This window comes from Myxocyprinus asiaticus, chromosome 38, assembly GCF_019703515.2.
Source record: "Myxocyprinus asiaticus isolate MX2 ecotype Aquarium Trade chromosome 38, UBuf_Myxa_2, whole genome shotgun sequence".
NCBI classification, from domain to species: Eukaryota; Metazoa; Chordata; class Actinopteri; order Cypriniformes; family Catostomidae; genus Myxocyprinus; species Myxocyprinus asiaticus.
This window is the reverse complement of record NC_059381.1, coordinates 7,503,565-7,529,092: the sequence shown is the minus strand read 5'-3', so window position 1 is coordinate 7,529,092 and position 25,528 is coordinate 7,503,565. Positions and strand designations below refer to the sequence as shown.

The following is a 25,528-nucleotide window of genomic DNA, read 5'->3' as shown; positions in this document are numbered from 1 at the left end:
CGCATGCGTGAACACTTAGCACTTGGACAGAGTTGAAGTGGCTCACCACCTCTAAGGGAGTGGTGACTCCCTGAGGTGGCGTTATAATATGTTCTGTTAATGTATTTTTCAAAACATTTTGGGGCATTTTATTTTGCAACATTATTGGGGGTACAGTGAAAACTTTATTGAATTTTGAGAATGTAAATTGCTTATGACTAGTGGGTGGGTGTGCACCACTGCACCATCTCTCGTCCTCTTCACTGCTCTGCATTCCCTTGCCTGGCCGGTATCTGTTTGCCACATAGAACAATTGGGAACTCCTGAACTCGTTCCCACCTGAACGCTGAATAACTGAGGGGTGGGAGCCAGCATACAAGGGGGCTGGAAAGAACCATCAGGGTTCCCTGATTGGGATGAGAAGCTGACTGCTCCGCCTGAGCTGGAGCAGGCGGATAGTTCTTCCTGGGCCAAGCATTCTTTTGCTCTGGAACTCCACTCTGACCCGCTGCATTCACATGTGGTCTCTGCCGCCTCGGAATGCGGTAGCTAGGAGGTGGATGAGCCGTCACTTGAGCGAATGTTTGCCGAGGTGGTGGAGGGGGCGCAGTCTGTGTCTTCCTGGGTAGACAGAGCTGCAAAGCTTCATCATCCCTCTTCTTTTCCTCACACCTCTTCTGCATCCGTGTCAGAGCCAAACCAAAAATCCCCCCTGAAACCACCGGTGCATCTAAAATAGCCTCTTTCTCCCTGTCAGAAAGATTAGCCAAATTCAGCCATCATGCTCTCTCCTGTATAACCATTGTGACCATGGCTTTACCCGCAGCCTGAACAGCACATCTCTGCAAATGGAGAGATCAGTGACCACACAAATCTCATCCTATTGTGCGTGGCCTGGCATGGCAGACGCCTCATCTTGCAGATCATGTTCAAAGCCCTAACGGAGAGAGCAACCATTTTGTAAGCACGTTCCGTCATGTTTAAACTGGAACCGGTCAGCTTTGGATGGCAATGTCAGATTCGCAGCCGCCGTGCGTCTGGGGTGTAGATGCGCTGCTACTAACGGCTCCATGGGAGGCATGCGGAGAAGACCCTCCTTCTACATTCCTTCCACATCGAGCACGGATCCCCTTTGAATGGGCATTTTGCTGGTAAAGGGTTTATCCTTCCAGGTGACTGCAACGTCCTCCAGCAGCTCTGGGAACATAGGAAGAAACTGTCTCACCACCCGTTTTGGTCTCGGCAGCCTTTTTCCCTTATAGCAAGACTTTGCAGCCTCCACTACCACAGTCGGCCACGAATATTTAGTCTTTCTGCCACGCAGATCAACACTGAGAAGCGGAGAGGATGGTGCCCCGCCCGCCTCTTCCGTGGTTCCCACTGCAGCTGAGGGTTGTGCCAGTTGCGCAGGGGGAAGGAATAGGGAGTCCTCAAAATCGTCCTCCTCCTCAGAAAGGAGAAAATCCAACTGCCCCTCATCCTCATAATCCAACGCCACCTCTTCCTCATCCATACTGAGCACAGAGGGCAAAGGGACACATGCACTGAGCTGTTTGCCCCAGGACAACGCTGCCGTGGCGGGCAGCTCTACAGGAATGGATCCCTGTGGGGTGACAGCCAAAGCAGGGCTAGCTGACACGTGGGGATCCTGGCTCAACAGACTAACTTGGCGTGCTAGCCTGCGCCGAAGGCTCTTCATGGTGAAGCGTGCACAGTGCTCACAAGGTCCGGGGTTGTCGGTCGCCGCTTGGGCATGTTTCAACCGAAGACATGCAGAGCAGACCTGGTGTGTGTCTTTGCTCTTATTTCCACAAGAGCAGAGTCGTGAAGAGTCCCCCACACTAGCCAAGGTACTCTGCATCACAGCAGTCATTTAGCTGGAGTGCTAAGAAATTCCTATATGAGCTGGTGTGCAGAATGTAGGAATAAATCGAACAACGGCGTGGTGGCCTGTAAATCAACACAAAAAACTCAGTTCCGGAATGATCAATCAACAACCAGTGTGGAGGCCGGTTGATGACTATCTGAATGGAGATCCAGGATTCTGAAGTGAAGCGAGAAAAGGTTTTTGAATGACATGATGATGCTGTGTCACCCCTTTTGTACTGGGAAGTGGAGCCTCCTCCTGACACAAGTGTCACTTCTGCCAGCCAACAGGGGCTGGCATAATGTAATAGGGCTTCTAGGAATACGCAGAAGAGGCGTATCCCATAGCGAGGCACGGAAAAGTATGCTTGAAAGAGAACCACTTGCGCTTACACTTAGCTCATGCTTGCACAAGCCATACCCATTGACTTTGCATGTATGAATTATGGCATAGCACTGCGATTAGCGCTAATAAAATAGTGGCCACTTTTGGCTTATTGATTTCATATATGAGATCGCATGATATCTGTGTTGTGATTTGTTCATTCGTTTGTTGATGTATTTACCTGTTTGGTGGCAGCTGTAGGTTGCACATTGGCTGTGTTTCCTACACTCTCTTTATAGGATAGCAGACTGCTGCGAATTTTATACACCACTTGATATATCTCAGTCAGCACTTCACAGGGCTCATATCTGCACACACACACACACACACACACACACACACACACACACAGTTAATGGTGGGTTTACTCCAGTGGTTCAATTCTGCTGCTACCCAAACGCTAAAGAACGTTTATCCAGATTCATAACTGTCAATTCATATTCATTAAACACTCACTCTTACAAACAGGCCATAATAGCTGAGCCATTTATCATGCATTACACAGCACAGTACAAAGAGACATAGAGTGAAAGACAGAGAGAAACTGACACATTAATATTCACATCATAAGGAGTCATTCTTTAAATAGAGGATATACAGTATTCCTTAAATCTGGGTCACTTAATTACAGAGTTAATTATACAACGGCAGAAGGGAGACATGGGGAGAGAGAAGTGTAAACTAGAGATCTTGGAAAAGAGAAAGAGAGAGAGAGGTGTGAGTCTCGCTCACTTATCCTGCCAGTATGCTTCATGAAGGCCGGTGTGTTTGAGCAGAGCAGCCAAACTACAGCGACATGCCGTCTCTAATAAGGAATCTCCCACTGAGCCACCACTGTCCCAGTCTGCATGAAAGCACAGGCACAATATCAAACAATTACAAATTAAGGATGTTGATTTAACACGTTAATTTAATGCAAATAATTATATTTAAAAAAAAAATGCATTAAAAATGTATGGAATTAATCATGCCCCCGACCTGTACATAAATTCAGTAATAAGGAATATTCCTACTATGAGAGCAATTAAAGCTTGATGTACCATCTTAATGCAGTAGGGGGCAATCAGCGCTCCAGCTGTACAGTATGGTGGCCATGAAGTGCAAAACAAAACAACAAAGCTGAAAACACAACAGCAAATGCAAAAACAAAAAGAACAAATCAGAAAACACAATGCCAAATCCAGAAACAAAAAAAGTCCGAAAACAAAATGGCAAGTCTGTCAAAAAGGAAAGGGTAGGTACCATAGCTTCTCACCTGATTAGCTGTGTGGATGATGCCTAGTCCATTCTTCCTAATTGGTTAACTGTTCACCTGTTCAATTATTTCAAAAGAAATGCCAAAATCTCACTGACTGACGCACTGAATTATTTGGAGTGGTTTCTCAAAAGTTACGGGATACTTTAGAACACAGAGAGCCAAAAGAGCGAGCGGAATAAAATTAGTTTTAGATCCGATATTCACTGTGCACAAGGGATATTTACAATTACATTTATGCATTTGGCAGACATTTTTTATCCAAAGCAACTTGCAGTGCAATTACAGAGACAATCCCCCCCGGAGCAACCTGGAGTTAAGTGCCTTGCTCAAGGAAACAATGGTGGTGGCTGTGTGGATTGAACCGGCAACCTTCTGCTTAAACCCACTATGCCAACACCACTACACTCTTGGGACCACTCAAGGTACCATCTAAAAAGTCCACAAAATGTGCTAAAACATCGGTGGTGTCAAAGTGTTCATTCAATTGACTTGCATGTTCTAACATAACAAACATGGTTAAAACAACATTTCCACATAATACAGGTATTTATTTAAGTGTCTGTTATGTTAGAACATGCAAGTCAATTAAACAAATGCTCTGAAACACTGTTGTTTTAGCGCAGTTAGTGGACTTTTATGACGTTCGCTTATTCACCTTAGATGCATATCATATCCTTTTGCTTTTTTTGTTTTCTGCATTCTGAAATATACTGTTACTGTTTTGCTGAAAGAGAAACCACTCCAAATAATTTTGTGTGTCAGTCAGTGAGCTTTTGCCATTTCTTTTAAAATAATCACACAGGTGGACAGTGAACAAATTAGGAAGAAAGGACTAGATACCAAACAGCCAATCAAGTGAGAAGCTATGGTACCTACCATTTCTGTTTAGACTGATTTTGTCGTTGTTTTCTGACTAGCTGTTGTGTTTTCTGACTTGCCATTGTGTTTTCGGGTTTGTTGTCGTGTCTCCAAATTGTTATTTTGTTTTTGCATTTTACGTTGTGCTTTTAGTTGTGTTATGTTGTGTTATGCTTCATGGCCTCCGTAGTATGGGCAACACGCCTTGTCAAATCTACGAGCAGGCAGCTCAGCAGCCTTCCATAGACACGATCAAAGACAGCTGGACCGAGCTGGGATCTCGAGACACATTTTTCAAAGTTTCAAACTACGTTTAACTCGGCACATCGTCCTACAAACACAGCACTTAGGCCTTGAGGCACTGAAAATTAGTGAGACCCGACGCAACCAAAGTGAGATGCTCCAAAAGCACCCGTTTGACACAAAAATAGAGCATATGGATGTAGGCCAATAACAAGGTTATTTTCAATGATATGGAAATAAATCAAACATTAATTCAAATTTTAAATACACTTGTATTGTCTAAATGCTTTACATGTCAGTTGCCACAATATATGCTGAAATGTATTTGAATTATCTGAATTATAATATTTATCTATATTTATACATTTTATATTTATAATTAGAATATTCTAAATTACCTTTAGTTGGGGACCTTTCACAGCAAATATTGATATGCAATTATTTGGATATTTGAATTGGATGAAAAATTATTATCTATTGACAGCCCTATAAAAAATATTTAATGCTTGATTCTGATTGGACAATTGCAGCATTCTGTGGTCAGATATTGTTGTATAATGACCTAATGTCACTATTTTCTGTTTGGTGATGCTAGTGGTGCAGAAATCACACACTTCACCAATAAACGCATTCCTGCAAATTTCTTTCTTTTTTTTTGCCTCTTTTCATATTCTATAAACCCCATCAAATTCTGACTCACTCTTACCTCTACTTGCTGCATACTCCTTCATCTTCCTCCAGAGAGCACTGGCTGGTTCTCGCGGAGTGCCAAGGGCGAGTTCCAACAATGTTGTGTTCTCTTCCGACAGACACAGTTCTGCTACCCTCACATCCCCGCAACCCATGAACACAGCCTCAGTTAGCCAACCCATCACACAATCTACAGAAAAAGCACACAAATACTTGTTTAAGTACATGTGTGTGTGCATACAACAACTTATAAACAATACGCTGCTGCCCTTGTGGCAGGTTATTACCCAGCTGTTCAAAGTCTATCTCCAGCCCGTTTCTCAGGAGTGGGTTACACAGCCAGAATTCTGCCGTCTTCTCCTGGATGGAAGTGGGCAGGCCCTGCACCATACCTCCCAGGCATCGGCCAATAGCAAGTGCCACAGACCTCTCCAAGTCCAAAAGCCACACCCAGTCATCTGAATCTGGCACCAGGATTGGCTCTGAAGTTTCGGATGCTTCTGTAATTTACAGTACCATGTGATGATGTTTGATCAAGGTAGACACTGAATGCAATGATTCTAAAGAAGATTTTACATTCTAAAGGCCATTCAGCAAGCCTGAATTTTCCTCATGAAAAACATGCATAACAAGATTTTGATATGAATAATGCATTTCTATTAACTCATTCACACTAAAACATCAGTTGTTCGTGTTTGGAGGCAACAGAAGTCTTTTTTTTTTACTTGTTCGGATGACAACCAATTTATCCTGATACCCTAAATTATTTCATGGAACTCTGTGCAAATAGTTCTGGCATGAAAAAGTGTTCCTAAATATTTTATAATTTTGAGATATACATTTTAGTCATGTGGTTTTAGCAGTTAATAAATCCTTGAAGATTTAGTTTTGTTGTGTAAATTGGCATTTACCCTGTGCGGTTCCCTCCAGCTCCATGTCCTCCAGGTGTGTTGTGTTGGGCAGGTAACAGTTGAGCTCATTGAGGTGCTCGAGCAGAGTGAGCAAGTGAGGAAGGAGGGGCCTAACGACAGCCAATGGCAGCAGGAGCAGAGAGTATATCACCTGACACAGCAGACTGCCCGCCATTGAGCCAAAAAGCACAACTACAGAGAAACACACTCAAGCTTTAATTATATGGCATGAAATCAACACAACTAACAATGGATGAATGGATGGATGGATGAATGTATGACTTAGACAGAGATGGATGGATGGAAAAGACAGACATAGATGGATGGATGGACAGATGGATGGACAGATGGATGGATGGATAAGACAGACATGGATGGATGATGGATGAATGAATAAGACAGACAGACAGACAGAAATGGTTGGATGGATGGATGGATGGATGAATAAGACAGACAGAAATGGTTAGATGGATGGATGGATGGATAGATAAGGCAGACATGGATGGATGGATAGGTAAGACAGACATGGATGGATGGATGGATAAGACAGACAGAGATGTAAGATGGATAGAATTAATATGAACTGCATGTATGTGAGTGTGTCTACATATGGTCTTACTGTGTAGTTTGTTGATGACGTGTTTATCTAGTTTGCTCTCCTCCAGCAATATGGTAGATCTCCTAAAGGTCTCAGCAGCATACGGCAGCAGCAGACACAGGTGCTTGTGAAGCAGAACAACACTGCTGTCATCCTACACACGCACACACAGACACGCACGCGCACACACACACAACACTGCTTAGGCAGACCCCCTCCATCTCTGGGTTCCAGAGACAAGCAGCTTTACATTTTATTTCTTAAAACTGCAATCCATTGGCAGCACTACCACTACAAACAGCTGCAATAACTCCATGCTTACATTTTACAGTTTATTTTTAGCATCAGGTCTAACTTAAATAGCGCTGATGCATTGCTTGTAGATTGTTTCTTTAAATAATGGCTTCTATATCATCTTAACACTTACTTTACATTTATTTCCTCCCTGGCCACTTACCCTAAGACAAGTATCATAAGGGCAGGTTTGAAAGGAAAATCATTCAGAATTCTGATTATGAGAGCTAATTTTTACCCCAGTGCTGGTGTGGATGTAGCAGTGGGCCAGCAGGTGTCTGTGCAGGGCTGACAGCAGGTGATGAAAGTGTGCCGGAGCCTCCGTCTGTTTTTGAGACTGACTGAACTGCTGTTTATCACTGTTCTTCTCCAGTTCCCCAAATGCACGCTCCTACACAAACACAAACATTGAGAAGACAAAAGCAGCCCATGATTTATGTTTTATTTTTAATTTTATTTCACAAAATATTCAATATAAAGTCCTTCTTAATTTTATATATTACCTATATTCTGAAACATCCCACTTGATTGGCTACCAATAAATCATATTTAGTAAGGTTCATTTTAATATACTTAACTCAAATGTAAGATTTTCATATTTTTCTTTTTAGCAGAACATCTACATTGTGTATACATCAACAACTCACAAGAGGTCACAGACTAACCGTATAAAACCCGATGCTGAGCAGCAGGGTCTTCAGGAGAACTTCAGCCAGGTGGAGGTGGTCTGGAGCTTCTGAGTTTGAGCTGACACTTCCTGTGGGCCGGTCAGGGGTGGGCGGCAGGGCCAGACCTGCGCTAAGCTCCCCAGGTGAGCTGTACCCCAGCAGAGATGCCACGTGACTCTGTTCCTGCAGGCTGTTCAGCACCATGTCCAGCTGAAGACGCTGAAAATGGGGAGATGACAGTGGGTAGACAACTAAGCGAGATTGAGAATGTGTATGTTTAAGAGACTAAGTACACTTAAGAGTGTCTGTAAGGACATTACAGATCTAAGAACACCAAGCACATGCTTTTGAAGCAAAATTGGTGAAAAATGTTATATAAAATACTATTATTAATCTTTATGCTAAAAATGCTAAATGTTTTCTTTTAGAGGTAGGGTTAGGGTTTTGGATAGGGTTTATCAGTAGTAATAAGTAAGTAAACGGTAAGAAAAATAATTTATATCATTTATTATATTAGGGCTGTCAATCGATTACACTTTTTAAACTAATTAATTAAATTATATGCCGATTAATTATAAAATTAATCGCAATTAATCATATAAATATTTACTGAGAAAGGCCCTCAAATAACAATAATTCAATATATAATTATTAAATAATTATACAAATATAAATATTATTAATATTATAATTCAGATAATTAACATGAATTACATTATTGTGGCATACAGGTAAAGCATTCATAAGACGATCCAAAAAGTGGCTTTAGAATGCAATAAATTGTTTATTTCCATATTATTGACCATAAGCCTATTATTGGATTACAATCCACACTTCGCAATTGAATTTGTCAATCTGTAGTAGATAGATAGATACACATGCGTCAGACAGACGCTTCTGAAGCGTCTTACTTTGGTTGCGTTATGTCATAAACTGAGTGTGTTTTGTTGTCTGTACAGCTGAGCATTGCCAATACAGCTGGAGTTTTGCTTACTGCCCCCTGCTGAAAACAGGTGATACCTCAAGCTTGAATTGCTCAGTCCGGGGACATGATTAATTGCGTAAATTTTTTTAACGCCTCATTTTTTAAATATAATCACGCTTAACACATTAAATCAAAAGCCTTAATTTATATTTAATTTCAACTTTATTTTTTTGAATTTCTTTTTTACAAACATTTTACATAATGTATATTTAAATAAACATTGGGACTATAAACCTAACAAATGGAAGTATATCTCCCTACTTAAAAACCATGAGTGTGCATTAGTATGTGTGTACCTGTCCTTTAGAGAGGCTCTCCCAGCTCTCTGGTCCCTGAGGTAACAGAGAGTGCAGCAGCTCTGTTCTCTCTCTGAGAGGTGGCAGCAACAGAGATGCTCCGATGGACAGTGTGCTCATTACCGCCTAAACCCAAACACAGAAAAACACAGTTTAATTAGCGTTACCATGGTATTACTCTCTGATACTATCAGAAATCACATTGTTATTGCCCAGATGTGCTACCACACACACAAGGAATTTGGCCTCTTATCAAAAGCTTCCAGTACATACACAAATACAACTGCTAGACACAGAATTACAGGATAAGATGAATAGTATACTGTATGTAAGCAGAGTTTTTATACAGGAATGTGCAAATAAAATAGTTTAAATGGGTATGGGTTTGTCGAGGTAGTACTATAAATATGAAAAATAAAATGTAAAAATAGTGATTTTTCTTACTGAACACATGGGTTTGTATAGGTAGTAGCATGTCTAAATATTAATTTACATGTTTGTTTTTTTTGTACACACATGTTTTGCACCATACTGTATACTTGTATACTGTATTGCACTTAACTGTAATATACTGTAACATGGCTTTGATAAACGTCATGTGAATATATCATTTAGATGCTTTGTCTATGACAGTATGCTCCGTGCATCTGCGGTTGAAAACAAAATGAAGTAGCTTAAATGTAGCAAGCTACTTTTGGCATGTAGCTTGTAGTGTAAATTGCAACTTTCTCTGAAGTGTAGCTTTTAGCTTAGCTTAACTAAGTTTTCTGTTGAGTAGTTGGTAGCTTAGCTAGCTAAATTTTTTGAGTAGCTTGCCCAACAGTGGCTCCTGGGCAGGCTGGGCAGCTATTTCTATGGATACCAGATAATGCGCATTCTCGAGTTGATTGATAGGCAATGTGTGTCTCTAAAAAGTGATTTGTTCATTTACCTGTAAGGCGGGACTTTTCTATATCTGTTGGCCTTTGGGCATTCCAATTTCTCCCATTCATTTTATTAGAAGTGCCCCGTCTCTGCTAAAGCCCACTAGTGGCTAAGTGGGGCACACGCAGAGCAGCGCAGCAATATGAGATGATCCAGTGTTTATCATGTTACAATTCAAATCACAAAGTGTTTCAAAATGATCTCTTCCCAAATGTTGGCTTTAGATGCAGCAAGCTTGAAACATGTCACAGATCAAAGCAAGTCAACGATCAATCAGAATCATCATGGAAAATATTGGAAAACATGGTAAACTCATTATTATGAGTGTTTAAAGTAAAGCAGGGAGACCATCAACATACGTAAGCTTGCTTTGTACAGAAAGTATAAACTTATTTACATGAATATTGTTTTAGTGATATAAACTTAACCTCTAAAACGTTACGGACGTGACACAGCACTGAAACGCAGTGACCTCATAAATGTTGCTCTTATCATTTAAAAAAAGAAGTGTTGTTATGACAGTGAGTGTATATATTTCTAATACATCTTGTCTTTCTGGAAAATTATTATTATTAAAATAAAGTGAAAATAAAGAGTCCTTTGATCTCTCTTTTGCAACCATGAAATATGGCTGGTTGAAAATGTTGTTTTAGAAATGGTGCACACCTTACGTGAGGTGGATAAACAATGCAATTTCTTTCAAAATTCCATTATAGCACTATAATGCAGTAAAATATAGAACTAAATGGACAATTTAAAAGGGGTTTTCTTCCTTTTCTTAAAACTTTATTCCATGGCATGGTTGACATTTCCATGGAATTGCTTATTAGTTTTATTTACTATCAAATGTTAGGTACAACTAACATTATTTTTTAAAAATGTTTTTTGATAACTAATAATTATTTCTATTAATTAATGATACAATTAAAACATAATTATTTATATTAATAATATTAATATTATAATATTATCCACAGGGATGTTTATTGGGGGTTAGAGTGGGATTGGGAATAATGGGGGTTAAATGTTGATTCTGTGCATTTATGTTTTGCTTTTCTATTTCATGTGTTGGAATCAATAAAAAATGTTAATTGGAAATATTATAATATTATTCATTCATTGTTTTTATAAACATATAATCATTTAATCAATTAGCACTTTGATAATTAATTTTCAATGTTAATAATATAAATATTATTAATAATAAATCATTTTATTATTTATATTATTATTATTACATTTTTAATTATTTAATTAATATATGTGTTATACAGTAAATGTTCCCAATTCCAAATCAGGACAAATTGCGCGAATGAGAAATTACCAAGAAATTCTTTAAAAATCAAAATAAATATCGATAATAAAATATAAAATCCATTTTAATCTGTGCAAGAATCTTTGCGTTCATGCTTAAAAACAGAATTTCACAATGATTCTTGGTTAAAAAAGTAAACAAATTAAATGCCAATATAACATGCCAGACCTGTTGTATGGAGTCTGGTACACTGGAATCGATGAGTCTGAAGAGTAGGTTCCTGAGGGGCCGGCCCTGAGCACCCAGCACTGTGGCCCCTGTTCCACCTGCATGGGCCAGAGACAGGTGGATGGACAAGAGTTTCATACACGACAGCACAAACTGATGATGTTCCCTGGAGAAAAAAAACAAAAAACAAAAAGAGAGAAAGAGAAAGAGAGAGAGTTTAAAGAGGCGAAGTCTGGAATGACCTTTACTGAGTGCCATATGCTGCCCTGACCCCTCGCCTATGGGTATGTTTATGCTGGTGGGCCTGTGCCAGTAAACCCTGTGGGTGTATGTGTGTGAGTGTTTGTGTATCACACCCCTGCTGTCTTTTACCAGCCGACACTGTGACACCCTATGAAGATGTTGAAATTACATAGATTTAATGAGGAATTATTTTAGTAGTAAGAAAGTGATATTTAACCAGTTAGTAGACCCGTCAGATACGTTTTTGTCCTTTACACATTTTGTACCTTTTACAGCCTCAAGATTTTCTGAAAATTGCAACATTAGGTGAGTATCAAAGGGATAGTTCACCCAAAATGAAAATTCTGTCATCTTACTCACCCTCATGCTGTTCCAAACCCTTATGACTTTGTGTCTTCCATGGTACAAAAAAGATGATGTTAGACAGTATGTTAGTCTATGTCACCATTACCTTTCATTGCATGCTTTTCTCCATACAATGAAAGTGAATGATGACTGAGGCTAATATTCTGCCTCACATCTACTTTCGTGTTCCGCAGAAAAAGTCATATGAGATTGAGACAACAAGAGGGTGAGTGAATGATGACAGATTTTTCATTTTTGGGTAACTATCCCTTTAAATAAACCAGGTTATAAACACCTTAAGATCTATTAACACTAGACTGTGGCATGCTATCGAGTCTAGCACACTAGTCTCATGCTAAAACAGCGTTCGAAAGTGCAAGCCCTATGAAATGCTCTCACTGAAAATATTAAACTTGGAAAAAACTGTTTTTTAGCAAAGCTGTCTAAAGTCCTTTGTCATGTGTGAACTGTGTCTTATGTTTCTAAATTATGTAGTAGTTCTTAATTAAGTTATTTCTTACCTATATTGTGACAAATTAACATTACAGTATTTCTTCGGGGCATAACCGCTCCTTAAATATGTAAGCATTTAACCTTGTTACACGTATAATGATTAAGTATTATGGCTACACTTTCAAGACAATTATAATGTTTTAAATGTTTCTGAAAGACTACCATTCTAAGTGCATTACTATAAACCCTTTTACAATATATTTTACAAATTTAGGGAAATTAATTTCTGTAACAGATGCTGGATTAAGTTGTAGTATTTAACTGGGAATATTCCTTTGAGATACTCAACATATTGTCTCTGCATTTAGAGATAATGCCACAAAGAAATAAATGTTCTGACCTTAAGGTTAACCATGCATCATTTACTAGATTCAGCATCAGCAGAGACATTCTTATATAATCCACATGACAGCTCTTCCGTAATCTTAAAGCTTGAAATCTACAGGGGATGGATGGATGGATGGATGAGCCAGACGGATGGATGGATGGATGGATAGATGGATAAGACAGACAGAGATGCATGGATGGATGGATGGATGGATGGATGGATAGATAGATGGTAACTGGTAAAATTACAATCAATAGGATAGCAAGTGGGTTTTGTACCTCTGAGAATGGAAAGGGGCGGGCGGTGTGTCACCACTGATGCTGTCACAGTAGCGTTCCAGGAAACTACGCAGGTATGTAAATGTGCTCTCCTCCAGATCGACACAAAACGGCCTGTGCCAAGCCACCAGCTGCCTGCCAAACACACAAAGACCCACACAAAATTCACACTCATTAGTGTTACAATATACAGTGCAAACTAAACAGCTCTAAACAATGGAACATGTAAATGCTATTACATTAATGCATTAGTGCAGATTAATGCACAATTATATTACTGCACTCACTCCGGGTGGAAAAATATGGGTTTTGGTTTGCATAACAAATGAGAGATTGTTGTTGGCACCAAACCACTCATTACAACACAAGAGTACTCTAATCTACTCTCTCATCTCTTAAAGGGATAGCTCACTCAAAAAAGAAAATAGTCATCACCCTCATGTCTTTATAAAAATATATACTTCTTCCCCTCTTTCCTCACCTGTCTGTAGGGACTGCTGTCCAGGCTAGGCTGTGGGAGGTGCCTGCAGTGATCTGCTGTATTGACACCCCTTCTAAACCAATCACCTTCTTGGGTTTGGTGACTGGCGTTGAGGTGTGGCCCTGCCCACATTGCCCCATGGCATTGTTGCCCCAAGCAAACACCTCATTTTCTGTGACACAAAATGGAAATATTCAACTATTTTCATGGAATAACAAACAAAATGACAACACACAACTGAGATTCCTGCAAGTCTGAATTCTGAATATAAAGTGGTACAAAGTGAAAGCAGCTCCATTTTGAGCTATACAGTGCCCAAAAAAGGCATTTTTGTAACTGGTCTCAGTGTGGTTTTAAGTGGATGTATTAAGTCATTTCCCCTTAAGTTTACACGGGTGTCCAAGCCGAGTTACCACAGGTGTAGTTCATCACATTGGATGATGTTCATCACATTAACTATGAACGTTCCCTTTAACGTTTGACAACCAAAAAGTGTCCAAATAGATTGTGTTAATTTTTATAAATATATATATATATATATATATACACAGTTGTACTCAAAAGTTTGCATTCCCTGGCAGAAATTGTAACATTTTGGCACTGATTTTGAAAATATGACTGATCATGCAAAAAAACCTGTCTTTTATTTAAGGATAGTGATCATAAGAAGCCATTTATTATCACATAGTTGTTTGGCTCCTTTTTAAATCATAATGGTAACAGAAATCACCCAAATGGCCCTGATCAAAAGTTTACATACCCTTGAATGTTTGGCCTTGTTACAGATACACAAGGTGACACACAGGTTTAAATGGCAATTAAAGGTTAATTTCCCACACCTGTGGCTTTTTAAATTGCAATTAGTGTCTGTGTATAAATATTCAATGAGTTTGTTAGTTCTCACGTGGATGCACTGAGCAGGCTAGATACTGAGCCACGGGGAGCAGAAAAGAACTGTCAAAAGACTTGCGTAACAAGGTAATGGAACTTTATAAAGATGGAAAAGGATATAAAAAGATATCCAAAGCCTTGAAAATGCCAGTCAGTACTGTTCAATCACTTATTAAGAAGTGGAAAATCTGGGGATCTCTTGATACCAAGCCAAGGTCAGGTAGACCAAGAAAGATTTCAGCCACAACTACCAGAAGAATTGTTCAGGATACAAAGAAAAACCCTCATGAGAAATACAGGCTGCTCTGGAAAAAGATGGTGTGGTTGTTTCAAGGAGCACAATACAACGATATTTGAACAAAATTAGCTGCATGGTCGAGTTGCCAGAAAGAGGATAATGCCACAAAAAAGCCCGGTTACAATATGCCCGACAACACCTTGACACGCCTCACAGCTTCTGGCACACTGTAATTTGGAGTGACAAGACCAAAATAGAGCTTTATGGTCACAACCATAAGCGCTGTTTGGAGAGGGGTCAAGAAGTATTATGCTCCTTGAAACAACCACACCATCTTTTTCCAGAGCAGCTTGTATTTCTCCTGAGGTTACCTGTGGGTTTTTGTTCGTATCCCGAACAATTCTTCTGGCAGTTGTGGCTGAAATCTTTCTTGGTTTACCTGACCTTGGCTTGGTATCAAGAGATCCCCGAATTTTCCACTTCTTAATAAGTGATTGAACAGTACTGACTGGCATTTTCAAGGCTTTGGATATATTTTTATAGATTTTTCCATCTTTATAAAGTTCCATTTTTTGCATGATCAGTCATATTTTCAAAATCAAAGCCAGTTGATTTCTGCCAGGGTATGCAAACTTTTGAGCACAACTGTGTATATATATATATATATATATATATATATATATATATATATATATATATATATATTTATAAAAATATTTATTATTTTATCCAGTGTTGGGAAAGTTACTTAAAAAAATGAATTCAATATAAATTACTAAGTATTACTTCTCTAAATTTTAATTAGATGACTTATCAAAAGTAATCACATTACTAGTTAGTTTTAAGTTACTTTCTAAAACACTTCACAGAAAAGTTTTTGTTTTTCCAATCAATAATTTTCAAAATAAAGTAAATATATTTCCTCCTTGTCACTGACTCGTCAGGTAGCGCACACCCTTCAGATGTCACAAAATGCAAACAGATGTATAAATTTACGCAACTTATGTTTTAAATGTATTCTACATATATAACATTATTTTAGAAATACGTGTAACCCAAGTAATTAAAAGCAATTAACTCCAAAGTCTGTAACTGTAATCTGATTACAAAATGTTGAAATGCAATGCACTACACTACTTTTTGTACTAAAATAGTAATTAAATTAAATAGATTACATCCAACACCATTTTTTATTATACAATTTAAAACCTAACAAAATTATTTTTGTGAAATGTTTTGCTAAAAGAACTATGCATGTTATATCTTTCCTTAAAATAAATATCACTTGGTTTGATATTTTGTTATCTAATGCAATGACATTCATGTATCTTAAGTGTCTGAATACTTACTGGGGCCAATCAGTGTATAATAAATCATAGTGAAAGCATTAAAACAAAAACTGTAGGAACGTTTAATATTGTTCCTACAGTTTTTGGTTTTCATGCTTTCAATATGGTAGTATGACTACATAAATAACTTGTCCTCTCTATTTCTCCATCTTTCTCACCATGGGACAGGGCGAGACAGTGACTGTCTCCACAGGAAATGTCAATGATTTTAGTAATGCTGAGCTCCTCGATCAATCGAGGTCTGAGTGATGTGGTTTCAGATGAACCACAACCCAGACATGAGCCACAGCCCCATGCAAACACCTGCAACACACACACACACACACACACACACACACACAGACACACACACACAGGGTAACATAGTGACATTAGAATTTTTATGAGAGTAAAACTGAGCATATTTAATGTCTAAGTTAATATTTGTAGGACAGATGTAGTTGCATTAGCATATACACTCATTCTCAAGTGCGTCTGAGGTTGACAGCAAGTGTGTTTGTGTATATACCTGACCAGCAGATGTCAAAGCCAGTGATGATTGGCTCCCTGCACAAACTTTCCTGATAATAAATCCATGCAGGGCTTCTATCACTTTAGGTCTGTACACACGATTTGTGTCCCCATGTCCCAGTTTACCTGTAATACAAAAACACAATTCACTGGGTTCTTTTTCAGAACCACTTCCAGGTTTAAATAAAAGACTTTTATGGTGTTAAGTTTTCATTGGCGGTTCTTAAACATCTCAACCAATGTGGATGGAACTGAATTGACTATATGAGAAAGAATAGCAAAACACATCGAAATATTGTGTTTGGCTCACTGGTTGAACACAACAACAATAAACATAGAATGCAACAGTGTTATTATCGTAAATAAATAAAAAATAAAAAAAACCTTTGTTAACTGAAATAAAAATAAAAACTGAAACTCATCTAAAATACATTTTCATAATGAAAAATAAAAATGACCTCAAATTAATTTTAGTTTTAGTTTTATACATGGTATATTATATAATTTGAAACTTTTAGAACCTGCCTTCATTAAACAAAAATGCCATTAGATAGCAATAAAACTAGAAAGCCATGAAAAATTTAGCACTGTTAAATATATTTACATGATATCAGTTAATGCAGCCATGAAATACTAAAACTAAAATAAAAACTAAAAACTAAACTGAAACTAGAAGACTGTGAAAAAACTAAAACTAACAGTTATAGAGTGAAAAATAATTAAAAATAAACTAAATTGAAAATTATATAGACATTAAAGCAAAAAAATAAATAAAAACTACAATAACCCAGTGTAGTTTGATTTGTGAACAAATGACAATTAAGAGCCCATTCTTTTTAACAAATCAGACAAAAAGACTCATGAATCAGTGTCATACCAATGGGTAAACAGTTTGTCTATGTAGGGCTTTGTGGGACTGAATGTGTAATTACTGACTGGTTCTTATGACAACGTGTAGTTGAAGATTCACATATGAAACCATATGAACCATTCATTGTTGCAATAAATGGTACTTTAATTTCAAAATACACCAAAAACTTTTAGTAGAATGTTAGGACAAATTAAATGGTGGGAATTCCTCAAAAGTACTAAAAGAAGCATTAATGGAATTGTTAAGGAACCAAAATCGATAAATGTAAACAGAATCTGAACCAGAATCATTAAATTCAAGATCTGGCCAATAATTATTTAGGGCAGGTGTGACAAATCCAGAGGCTGTGTCAGAACTTGTTTCAAAGACCTGCTTCAACAACTGGTTCTATATTATCCTTATAAAAAATATTACACAATAGTATTGTTTTAAATAAACAGGCTTGGGCTTGTCTGGGGATGTTGGGAGTAATATGCTCGACAGTTTTGTATAGGGGGACGTATCATGGAAACAGGGCTTTCCTTGCACTTTTGAAATTAGGAGCTTGATGTATTATGTAGTAGACATACTCAAACGTTCACAGCCCCATTCAACCCAAGTCTGTAACAAAAACAGTGCGGTCCAATTTACGTGACATTCTTGCCATTACGCGACATTTATTTATTTATTTTTCCACAACAAACTAAATTTAGACACTGCATAGTATAAATGCAGGCTTCTTTTGTATACATTTGGCTTAATAAGATTCTTCAAAAGTGTAGAATATCCTCATCATATGATACATCTGCGTACCGTTGTCCCCTCCTCCGAAGGACCAGACTATTCGGCCGTCCTGAGCCACAGCAATGGTATGAGAGCTGCCACAGGCCACCTGACCCACCCCACTGATATCCTTCACCAGAGTGGGCACGTTACGACTGTGACTGTCACTATGACCTACATGCCAGACACAGAGAGAGAGAGAGAGAGAGAGAAATATTTTTATTATTTATTACATATTTATTTCTTATAATTAATTATTAAAGACACAAAGTCCACATGGGTCAAAAATCTAAGGGGGTACTTGAATCTGGATTAGTTGCCTGTTGACTTCATTATTTCTCAGTGGATTAAAAAAAATATATTGCACTGCAGTCATTCAGACAATATAAAACTGCCTCACATAAATCAATATTGAATTCTATATCACTGACAACACTATAAATGGAAACATATACTGAGGTCTCAGGTGTGTGTTTATTGATGTTCATTATCTGTAAGAAGAGAGTGATGTACCGAGTCGACCGAAGTCACCTTCCCCCCATGTGTACAGCTCTCCATCATTAGTCACTGCAGCACTGTGTCTGTATCCCGCAGACACACACACCACCACCTGCCATATAAAACAAACACACACAGCTTTACGAATGCAATCATAATACAAACTAGATTTTTACACATTTTGAAGAAAATGTTGGTGGTGCTTGGCTGTGTAAAACTTGCCACCGAGATAGGTGTTATGGGATGTTGCCAGGCTATTATTATGCAGTTGCTAGGGTGTTTTGGGTGGTTGCTTACTGGTCCAAGATAAACGAGTTTACCCAAAATACAGTATGTTCCAAATATATTCAATAAATATAACAAATATATAATATATGTATAATAAATACAATATAAATAAATTATATTATAATAAATAATTATATAAAATAATATACTATACTATAATAATAAATATAATAAAATAAAAGATATGATATTAAATGAATTGAATTATATAAAAAAACTAAATGTAATATTTACCTCCGTGTACCATGTAAATACCATGGTATATGAATAATGACTGTAATCATTAAGCACCATGGTATATCTCAAAGTATCAAGGTATTATCATTTGACACCATCCCTGCACAATGGTACCTCCACAGAACTTTTTTTGTAAGAGAAACACCCTTAATTAGACAGTCCTACAGAAACTTGTGCAAAAAGTGTCCACATTTCTCCCAGAATAAAACACTTTTAAATACAAACCCTCAGAAAAACTCAGTGTCCGCTGAACCCCTGTGGCAAACGGCAAGCAAACATTACTTCAAATTTGCTACAAATTATATGCAAGTTTGCCAAGGATAAACAGGTTTTTTAAACCTCAAATACCATCTCCTCTGCTCTCACCTTTCCTAACAGAGGGCCTTGTATGATCTTTGGGTATTTTTGCGTGGCGCTGTTTCCATGCCCCAGTTTGCCGTAGTCGCCGTCTCCCCAGCTGAACACCTCTCCCTCCGCCGTGACGGCCAGAGTGTGTCCGTCTGAACCCTTGGAGGAAGACACTTTCCTCATGGTGCGAGGCGGCTCCAGCACCAGCTTCTTGGGAATGGACTGGTTATTAGAGTCCCCCAGGCCCAACCGCCCATAACTCCCCTTCCCACAGGCCTTCACTGCACCGTCAGCTGATACGGAAAATGTGCAGTACTGGCCTGCCTCGATCTGCAGAAGGAAAGACCAGAGTACCATTCAGAGCTGAGAGAATTGAATTATGATCAAGGGTGTTTAAACTGTATTAGTGAAAGGGCACATATGTATATTAAGATGTGGCTCCTGTTTTCTGAATCGCATTTCTCAATAATAATGAAAATAATAATGAATTATTAATTATATAATTATTCAATAATAATGAAAAGCCATGTCTATATTAAAACTACTACAGTAAAACAGTTTTAGTGCAGACTAATGAACTTGATAAAACTTATAATCTGTTCTTTTTAATATAGATCTACAGTTATAGACATTTTGGTTGATTGATATGGAAAGTTTGGTTTTAATTGATAGCTGACAATTATTTGTATCAATAATGGCCGATCTAGACAGTTTGATTGATACCGATTGCCGACAAGTATTTTTAGCCATTCTGGCCAATATAGAAATTTTGCTTGATATGAACAGCCAATAATTATTTTTATTGATTATGGACGATTTAAAAATTCTGGTCGATACTAATAGCCGGTAATTATTTTTTTCAGTTATGGCTGATATCTAAATTTTGGTCGGTACAGAACCAATAATCATTTTAATCGGTTATGGGTGATATAGAAATTTTGGTCGATTCTAATATCCAATAATAATTTTATCAGCTTTGGCTAAAACAGACATTTTGGTAGATACCGAGAGTTAATTACAGTGCATTTAGAAAGTATTCAGACTGCTTCATTTTTTTTCTTCACATTTTGTTATGTTGCAGCCTTATGCTAAAATGCTTTAAATTATTATCTTTTTCACATCAATCTACACTCCATACCCCATAATGACAAAGCAAAAACCAGATTTTTGCAAGTTTATTCAAAAGAAAAAACTGAAATATCACATTGACATAAGCAGGACTGCAGTTAGGAATTCTTGGGCACGGTATAAAATGTGTTCAGCGGGCCCCCCTCCAGTCTATTTTCTGAAGTGGGGGTCAGTTATCCCATCAACGTGCACTACCCGGATGGCTTTCGTGGTTACGCGTTGTCTCTGTGTTTATATCTGCATCTCCCGCTGAACGCATTTAGATATACTCTACAATATGGAATAGCCTTTCTATGGACGGGGGCGAGTTTACGATTTCTGAGTAACATTATATCTGATATATCATGCATCCCTAGTGTTTTTCATAGAACTTTAGTAATATGAAAATACTAATTTAGCTCATTTCTGCCATACAGGGGAACTAATGTGAGCTTCAAAACGACTCAGTTATTTCGACTGTTTGGTTTGAGTAATATATACCATTTGTGCGTCGCTGAAGCCCTGAGCTAGTTTGGGCTGTAAAATCTTCTCCAATGTTCCTTCGGCAAGTTGATGGCTACTGTTGCTGCCCCACACATGCACCATGACCACATCACTCTCTGAGCCAGAGGACAATGAAGAACCCGCACTGCACGAGCACAGGCAGTTAGAGGCCAGGGTACAGATCTACAACACAGACACAAACAATTAAAGGTTTACTTATGAACAGAGAGAATTATAGAGGCAAAAGTCACTCACACTCCACCTGAGAATTTTTTAAAACACCTCAGACAAAGATAAGAAAACAGCTTGATATAGTCTCAGACAACTTGACGATTTGTTCACAAGGGACATCAACACAAACACACACCTCTTCAAAGAGGCAGAGAGCAACGTGCGAAAGGCTACAAAGTCCATCAGCATCTTTCTTCAGCACTTGAGAATTGACAGATTCACCACGAATAGCCTGTAATATAAAACAACAAATTAAGTACATCCAAAAACATTTCCAGAGAGAACACATGGCTAACTAATGTTACAATGGCTTGCTCAAGAGAAAAACGATTTTCTTTAACCTAATAGTACATGTACGTTGCCACAACACACTATTTGAGTGCCCTTTCATCAGGAAGGTGTCATTTTAAGAGCGCTTGATTATCTGCAACATGTCACTAAAAGGTTCGCAATTACATATTAGCATGACAGCCGATGTTATTGTGATTAAATATTTAGATAATGTGCAAGTACGCTCTTAAGTTCGAGAGCATGTCGGTATATCCCAATGTAAACTCATCTTTTTCAAATGTATCACTATTTGCTATTATTGCCCTAACCTTTATTACATTTATGTTAACCCACATTAAATTATGGCATTATTTACAACAGCAGCCTAAAACAATGCCTAAAAATCAGCTGAAAAGTTGGAGCAAGTAGTTCCTTCATTTTGATAAAATATTACAAGCCAACGAATGTGTAATAAGAAACTAGAGTAATTTTTATTTCTTGTTGACAGATTTTGACAACGACTCCACTGAAGTGCTTTACCAGCTAGCATTTCGAAGGACAAATTAACTGTGTTTTGGAGGAGATGGAGTATAAATAAATAAATGGTTGTTTTAGTATGGGGAACAAGTGCTGCTGAACTTCAAGCTCAAAAGTCTTGAAGCAGAGACATATATCTCACTGATTAAGACATGAATAAATTAGAGTGTGGCACATGGCAGGTCTTGCCCAGCTCAGGCGGCTTTCAGAGCTGGGAAAAGGGGCCAAGAGCTCCCGGTCAAATTAAAGCCACAATCTGATTTAGACCATGGAGAAATATTGCTTCTATTCCTGCTCTCCAAAATCACAATAATATGAGATGTGTTTGTTAAACTACTGTATTGATAATGACAGTAATGTATTAGCAGTTACAATTAGCATTAGCAACTTTCTTTAACACCAGTGTTAGTGATGCTCCCAACTTCACTAAATTTTTAGTAGCATGACCGTAGTATGACAAAACTCTGCATCACTGATTTTTTGTCACACTGTATTGCGTACACAGCTTTTCAGCCATGCAAACTGAGGTAATCAAACCTGCTCTCCTCAAACATCCTCATTCTCTCTTAAGCATTAGAAAGTCTGATTTGTTGTAATTAATCGGCTCATTCAGAATATTCCTGTTAATGAAGCAGTTTAAAAATAAACGGTTCACTGATTCGAGTCTCAGTACAGAAGTCCCTGTGCGGCATATTGCATCTTTTTTATAGCAAAATATTTAGCTAAAAGCTGCTGTTCATCACTATGTTTTCAAGCCAGTTATATTCCAGTTTTTTATTTGTATATATATATTTTTATTAAGCATATATTTATCTGTTGTTCCACTAACTGAGAATCATTTATTTTAAAAACCCTCAATGTTTTGAGCAAAAAAATTTGGATTTGGTTTTGGATGGTCTCCAAGCCTGGTCAATGGTCTGTTTGCTGGTTTTAGAGGGGTTTTGGGCACTTGTCAGTTAGTCAAGCTAGGAGACCATACTTGGCCATACTGGGAGAGCAGCTAGACCATCTTAAACAAACTAAGACCAGCAAACCAGCTTAGGCTGGTTAAATATATTTTTTAAAGATGTTTTTAATCTGATGCTACATGCTGTATATTGCCATAAGCTGTACATACTGTAGTGATATATATTTTCAAACATATTGCTCCTTAAATAGCTTCAATGTAGTAAGCTTTTTGTTAGTATCTTGTAGTGTAGTTAACCACTTTATCACAATATGAACTCAAATGTATTTGAACTTTAAATTAGGAGTAGCATGTATTTTAGCAAACACCGGTTTTTAAGTAGCGTCCACAAGACTGAAATACTGAGAAAAGGATGAACAAATGGAGGAGTTTTAACCTTGCCTCAGCCCTGTAACTCTATACTCTCACTGTGTGAAATAGGCACGGCTTTCGATTTAAGCACACATTAACAGTTAGCATTAATGTACATTACTCCACTCATGCTATTAGCATGACCGCTAGGGTCAACTGCAGGGCTTAGTAACACACCATGTGCTGGCGCATCTGTTGCAGGGTCTGATGAATTAGCTCGCAGCCCACCCCAACAGTTTCAGAAGATGTAGAGGAAGCCGAAGCAGCCAACGCCACCTCTACCCACTCAAGAAGGAAGCGCAAGGATCCTCTTTGTAGCGCTAGCGAGAGCAGGAGCTCCAGGGCAAGCCTCCGACCCGCTTGATCTGCCCCAGACCCGCTGACTGCAGTCTTCTTCAAGAAGTCTCCAACTTGGGCAAGGCAGTCAAGCCCTACGGCTGGGATCTTGTTCTCGTTGGCCAAGGAGAGGGGAGGCAGGGCTGCCAGGACGGATGACGCAGTAGCCAGTACCTCATTGCACAGAGCGACGTCTGGCGGATTTTCAAGACGCCCACGTTGCCAACTCTGCCTCAGTAGGGCAAAGAGTAGACTCAACCCAGTTCGGACACCCATCTCTATAAGAACATCCGTTCCTGACTTTGAACATGAACTGCTTGTTGGCCATGGATCTGAAACAGACTCAAGAGCACCCCCTTCTGCATTGGATGATGATGGTTGGGGAGGCAGCGGTGCCCGGAATCGGTCGTGATACTTGCTATGGAGTGCGTAGAACACTCTTTGTAGGACCACCAGCCTGTGGTGCAGAGATAGGGCAAACGGGGTCCGTGCCAGCATGCGGTTGGCCAGGCATCGCTGACTGTGGAGCAGTGCGGACAGATATTCCTCTTTTTCCTCCTCAGCACTCGATTCATACTGGAAGTCGGGCAAGCGTGGACCCATTAAGTCCTGTACTGGCTGCGCCAAGCCCACCACCTCCTTGTTGTAGAGTAGTTTTGCATAGAGAGCAGCAGCTTCATGCCGAGTGGCGGTCTGAATGCTGTCCTCTGCCGCCCAGGAGCTGTTGAGGTGCTCTTGCCACTTGAGCATCACGTGGGTCTGAGAAGGCACCATCACTGTGCATTATTCACAAACTCACGAGGCACATAGCTGGAAAGAGAGAGAGAGAGATGCTTAAACATTTTTCTTCTTCCAAAACTTCAAACAATGGAAGGTTGCTGGTTTGATTCCTGCAAGGGACAAGACATGAGCAATCACCATTGTGACCTTGAGAAAGGCACTTAGGCTAGTCCCACAGCTTGTCCCTGTAATATGTTTATGGTACTTTTATATGGCAACATGTAATGAAAGTAGCGTTCTTCTATGGGGATGTCAAGTGAAAGTCACGCAACCAAACCGGCCCTGGTCCACTGTTCGTAAATATGGCTGGGTATCGTGCAGCACCTCACAATACTATATGTTTCACGATCCATATCTCACAATTCAATATATCGTTATACATCACAATATAATAATTATATTGCAATTGAAACTGCGGCAAACACGTGAGACTCGACTGCAAGAAAAGTGCATCTCTAATCTTTCACTAATGAGGTTTCATTTCAGTTAGAATGCCTTAAGACCAAAGTATACTTTGATTTTCCATGAGCCAGCACATTTTGCGCACAGTGCACTTGACACAAATGTTGTTATCAGCACAGTACACGCGGACTGTTCGAGTGCAGTCTAGTTTTTCTAGACACGCGAACAATCCACGCTTATTGCCACATCCAAAAGCCACTGACTGTGCTAAAACATTATCACAAAGCAGTTGTAGTGCGGATGCATTGAATGCGTCTATGTGAGCTCACAGTCAAAAGAGTATACTTTGAAAGGCTCAGCACACCCTTTAGAAGGTAGCTGCCTATGTAGGCTATAAACAGCATAGCAGCTCACTACGTTTTGGG

The 25,528-nt window shown here is 38.7% G+C and overlaps 1 protein-coding gene across 1 annotated transcript in view; it reads right to left on the bottom strand.

Moving 5' to 3' along the window:
- LOC127428825 (probable E3 ubiquitin-protein ligase HERC1) overlaps positions 1–25,528 on the bottom strand; it is a 117,856-nt gene that overhangs the window by 66,374 nt on the left and 25,954 nt on the right. The window contains exons 2-21 of the mRNA XM_051677441.1: positions 23,763–24,731; positions 21,597–21,692; positions 21,227–21,412; positions 19,637–19,948; positions 18,761–18,857; positions 18,278–18,421; positions 16,613–16,740; positions 16,263–16,407; positions 13,627–13,798; positions 13,146–13,280; positions 11,439–11,604; positions 9,032–9,157; positions 7,748–7,969; positions 7,321–7,473; positions 6,810–6,942; positions 6,191–6,382; positions 5,567–5,779; positions 5,296–5,469; positions 2,963–3,074; positions 2,412–2,538 (exon numbers count right to left, since the gene is read on the bottom strand). Coding sequence (XP_051533401.1) covers positions 2,412–2,538; positions 2,963–3,074; positions 5,296–5,469; positions 5,567–5,779; positions 6,191–6,382; positions 6,810–6,942; positions 7,321–7,473; positions 7,748–7,969; positions 9,032–9,157; positions 11,439–11,604; positions 13,146–13,280; positions 13,627–13,798; positions 16,263–16,407; positions 16,613–16,740; positions 18,278–18,421; positions 18,761–18,857; positions 19,637–19,948; positions 21,227–21,412; positions 21,597–21,692; positions 23,763–24,695 — 3,966 coding nt within the window. The 5' untranslated portion in view covers positions 24,696–24,731. The remainder of the gene's footprint in view (positions 1–2,411; positions 2,539–2,962; positions 3,075–5,295; positions 5,470–5,566; positions 5,780–6,190; positions 6,383–6,809; positions 6,943–7,320; positions 7,474–7,747; positions 7,970–9,031; positions 9,158–11,438; positions 11,605–13,145; positions 13,281–13,626; positions 13,799–16,262; positions 16,408–16,612; positions 16,741–18,277; positions 18,422–18,760; positions 18,858–19,636; positions 19,949–21,226; positions 21,413–21,596; positions 21,693–23,762; positions 24,732–25,528) is intronic.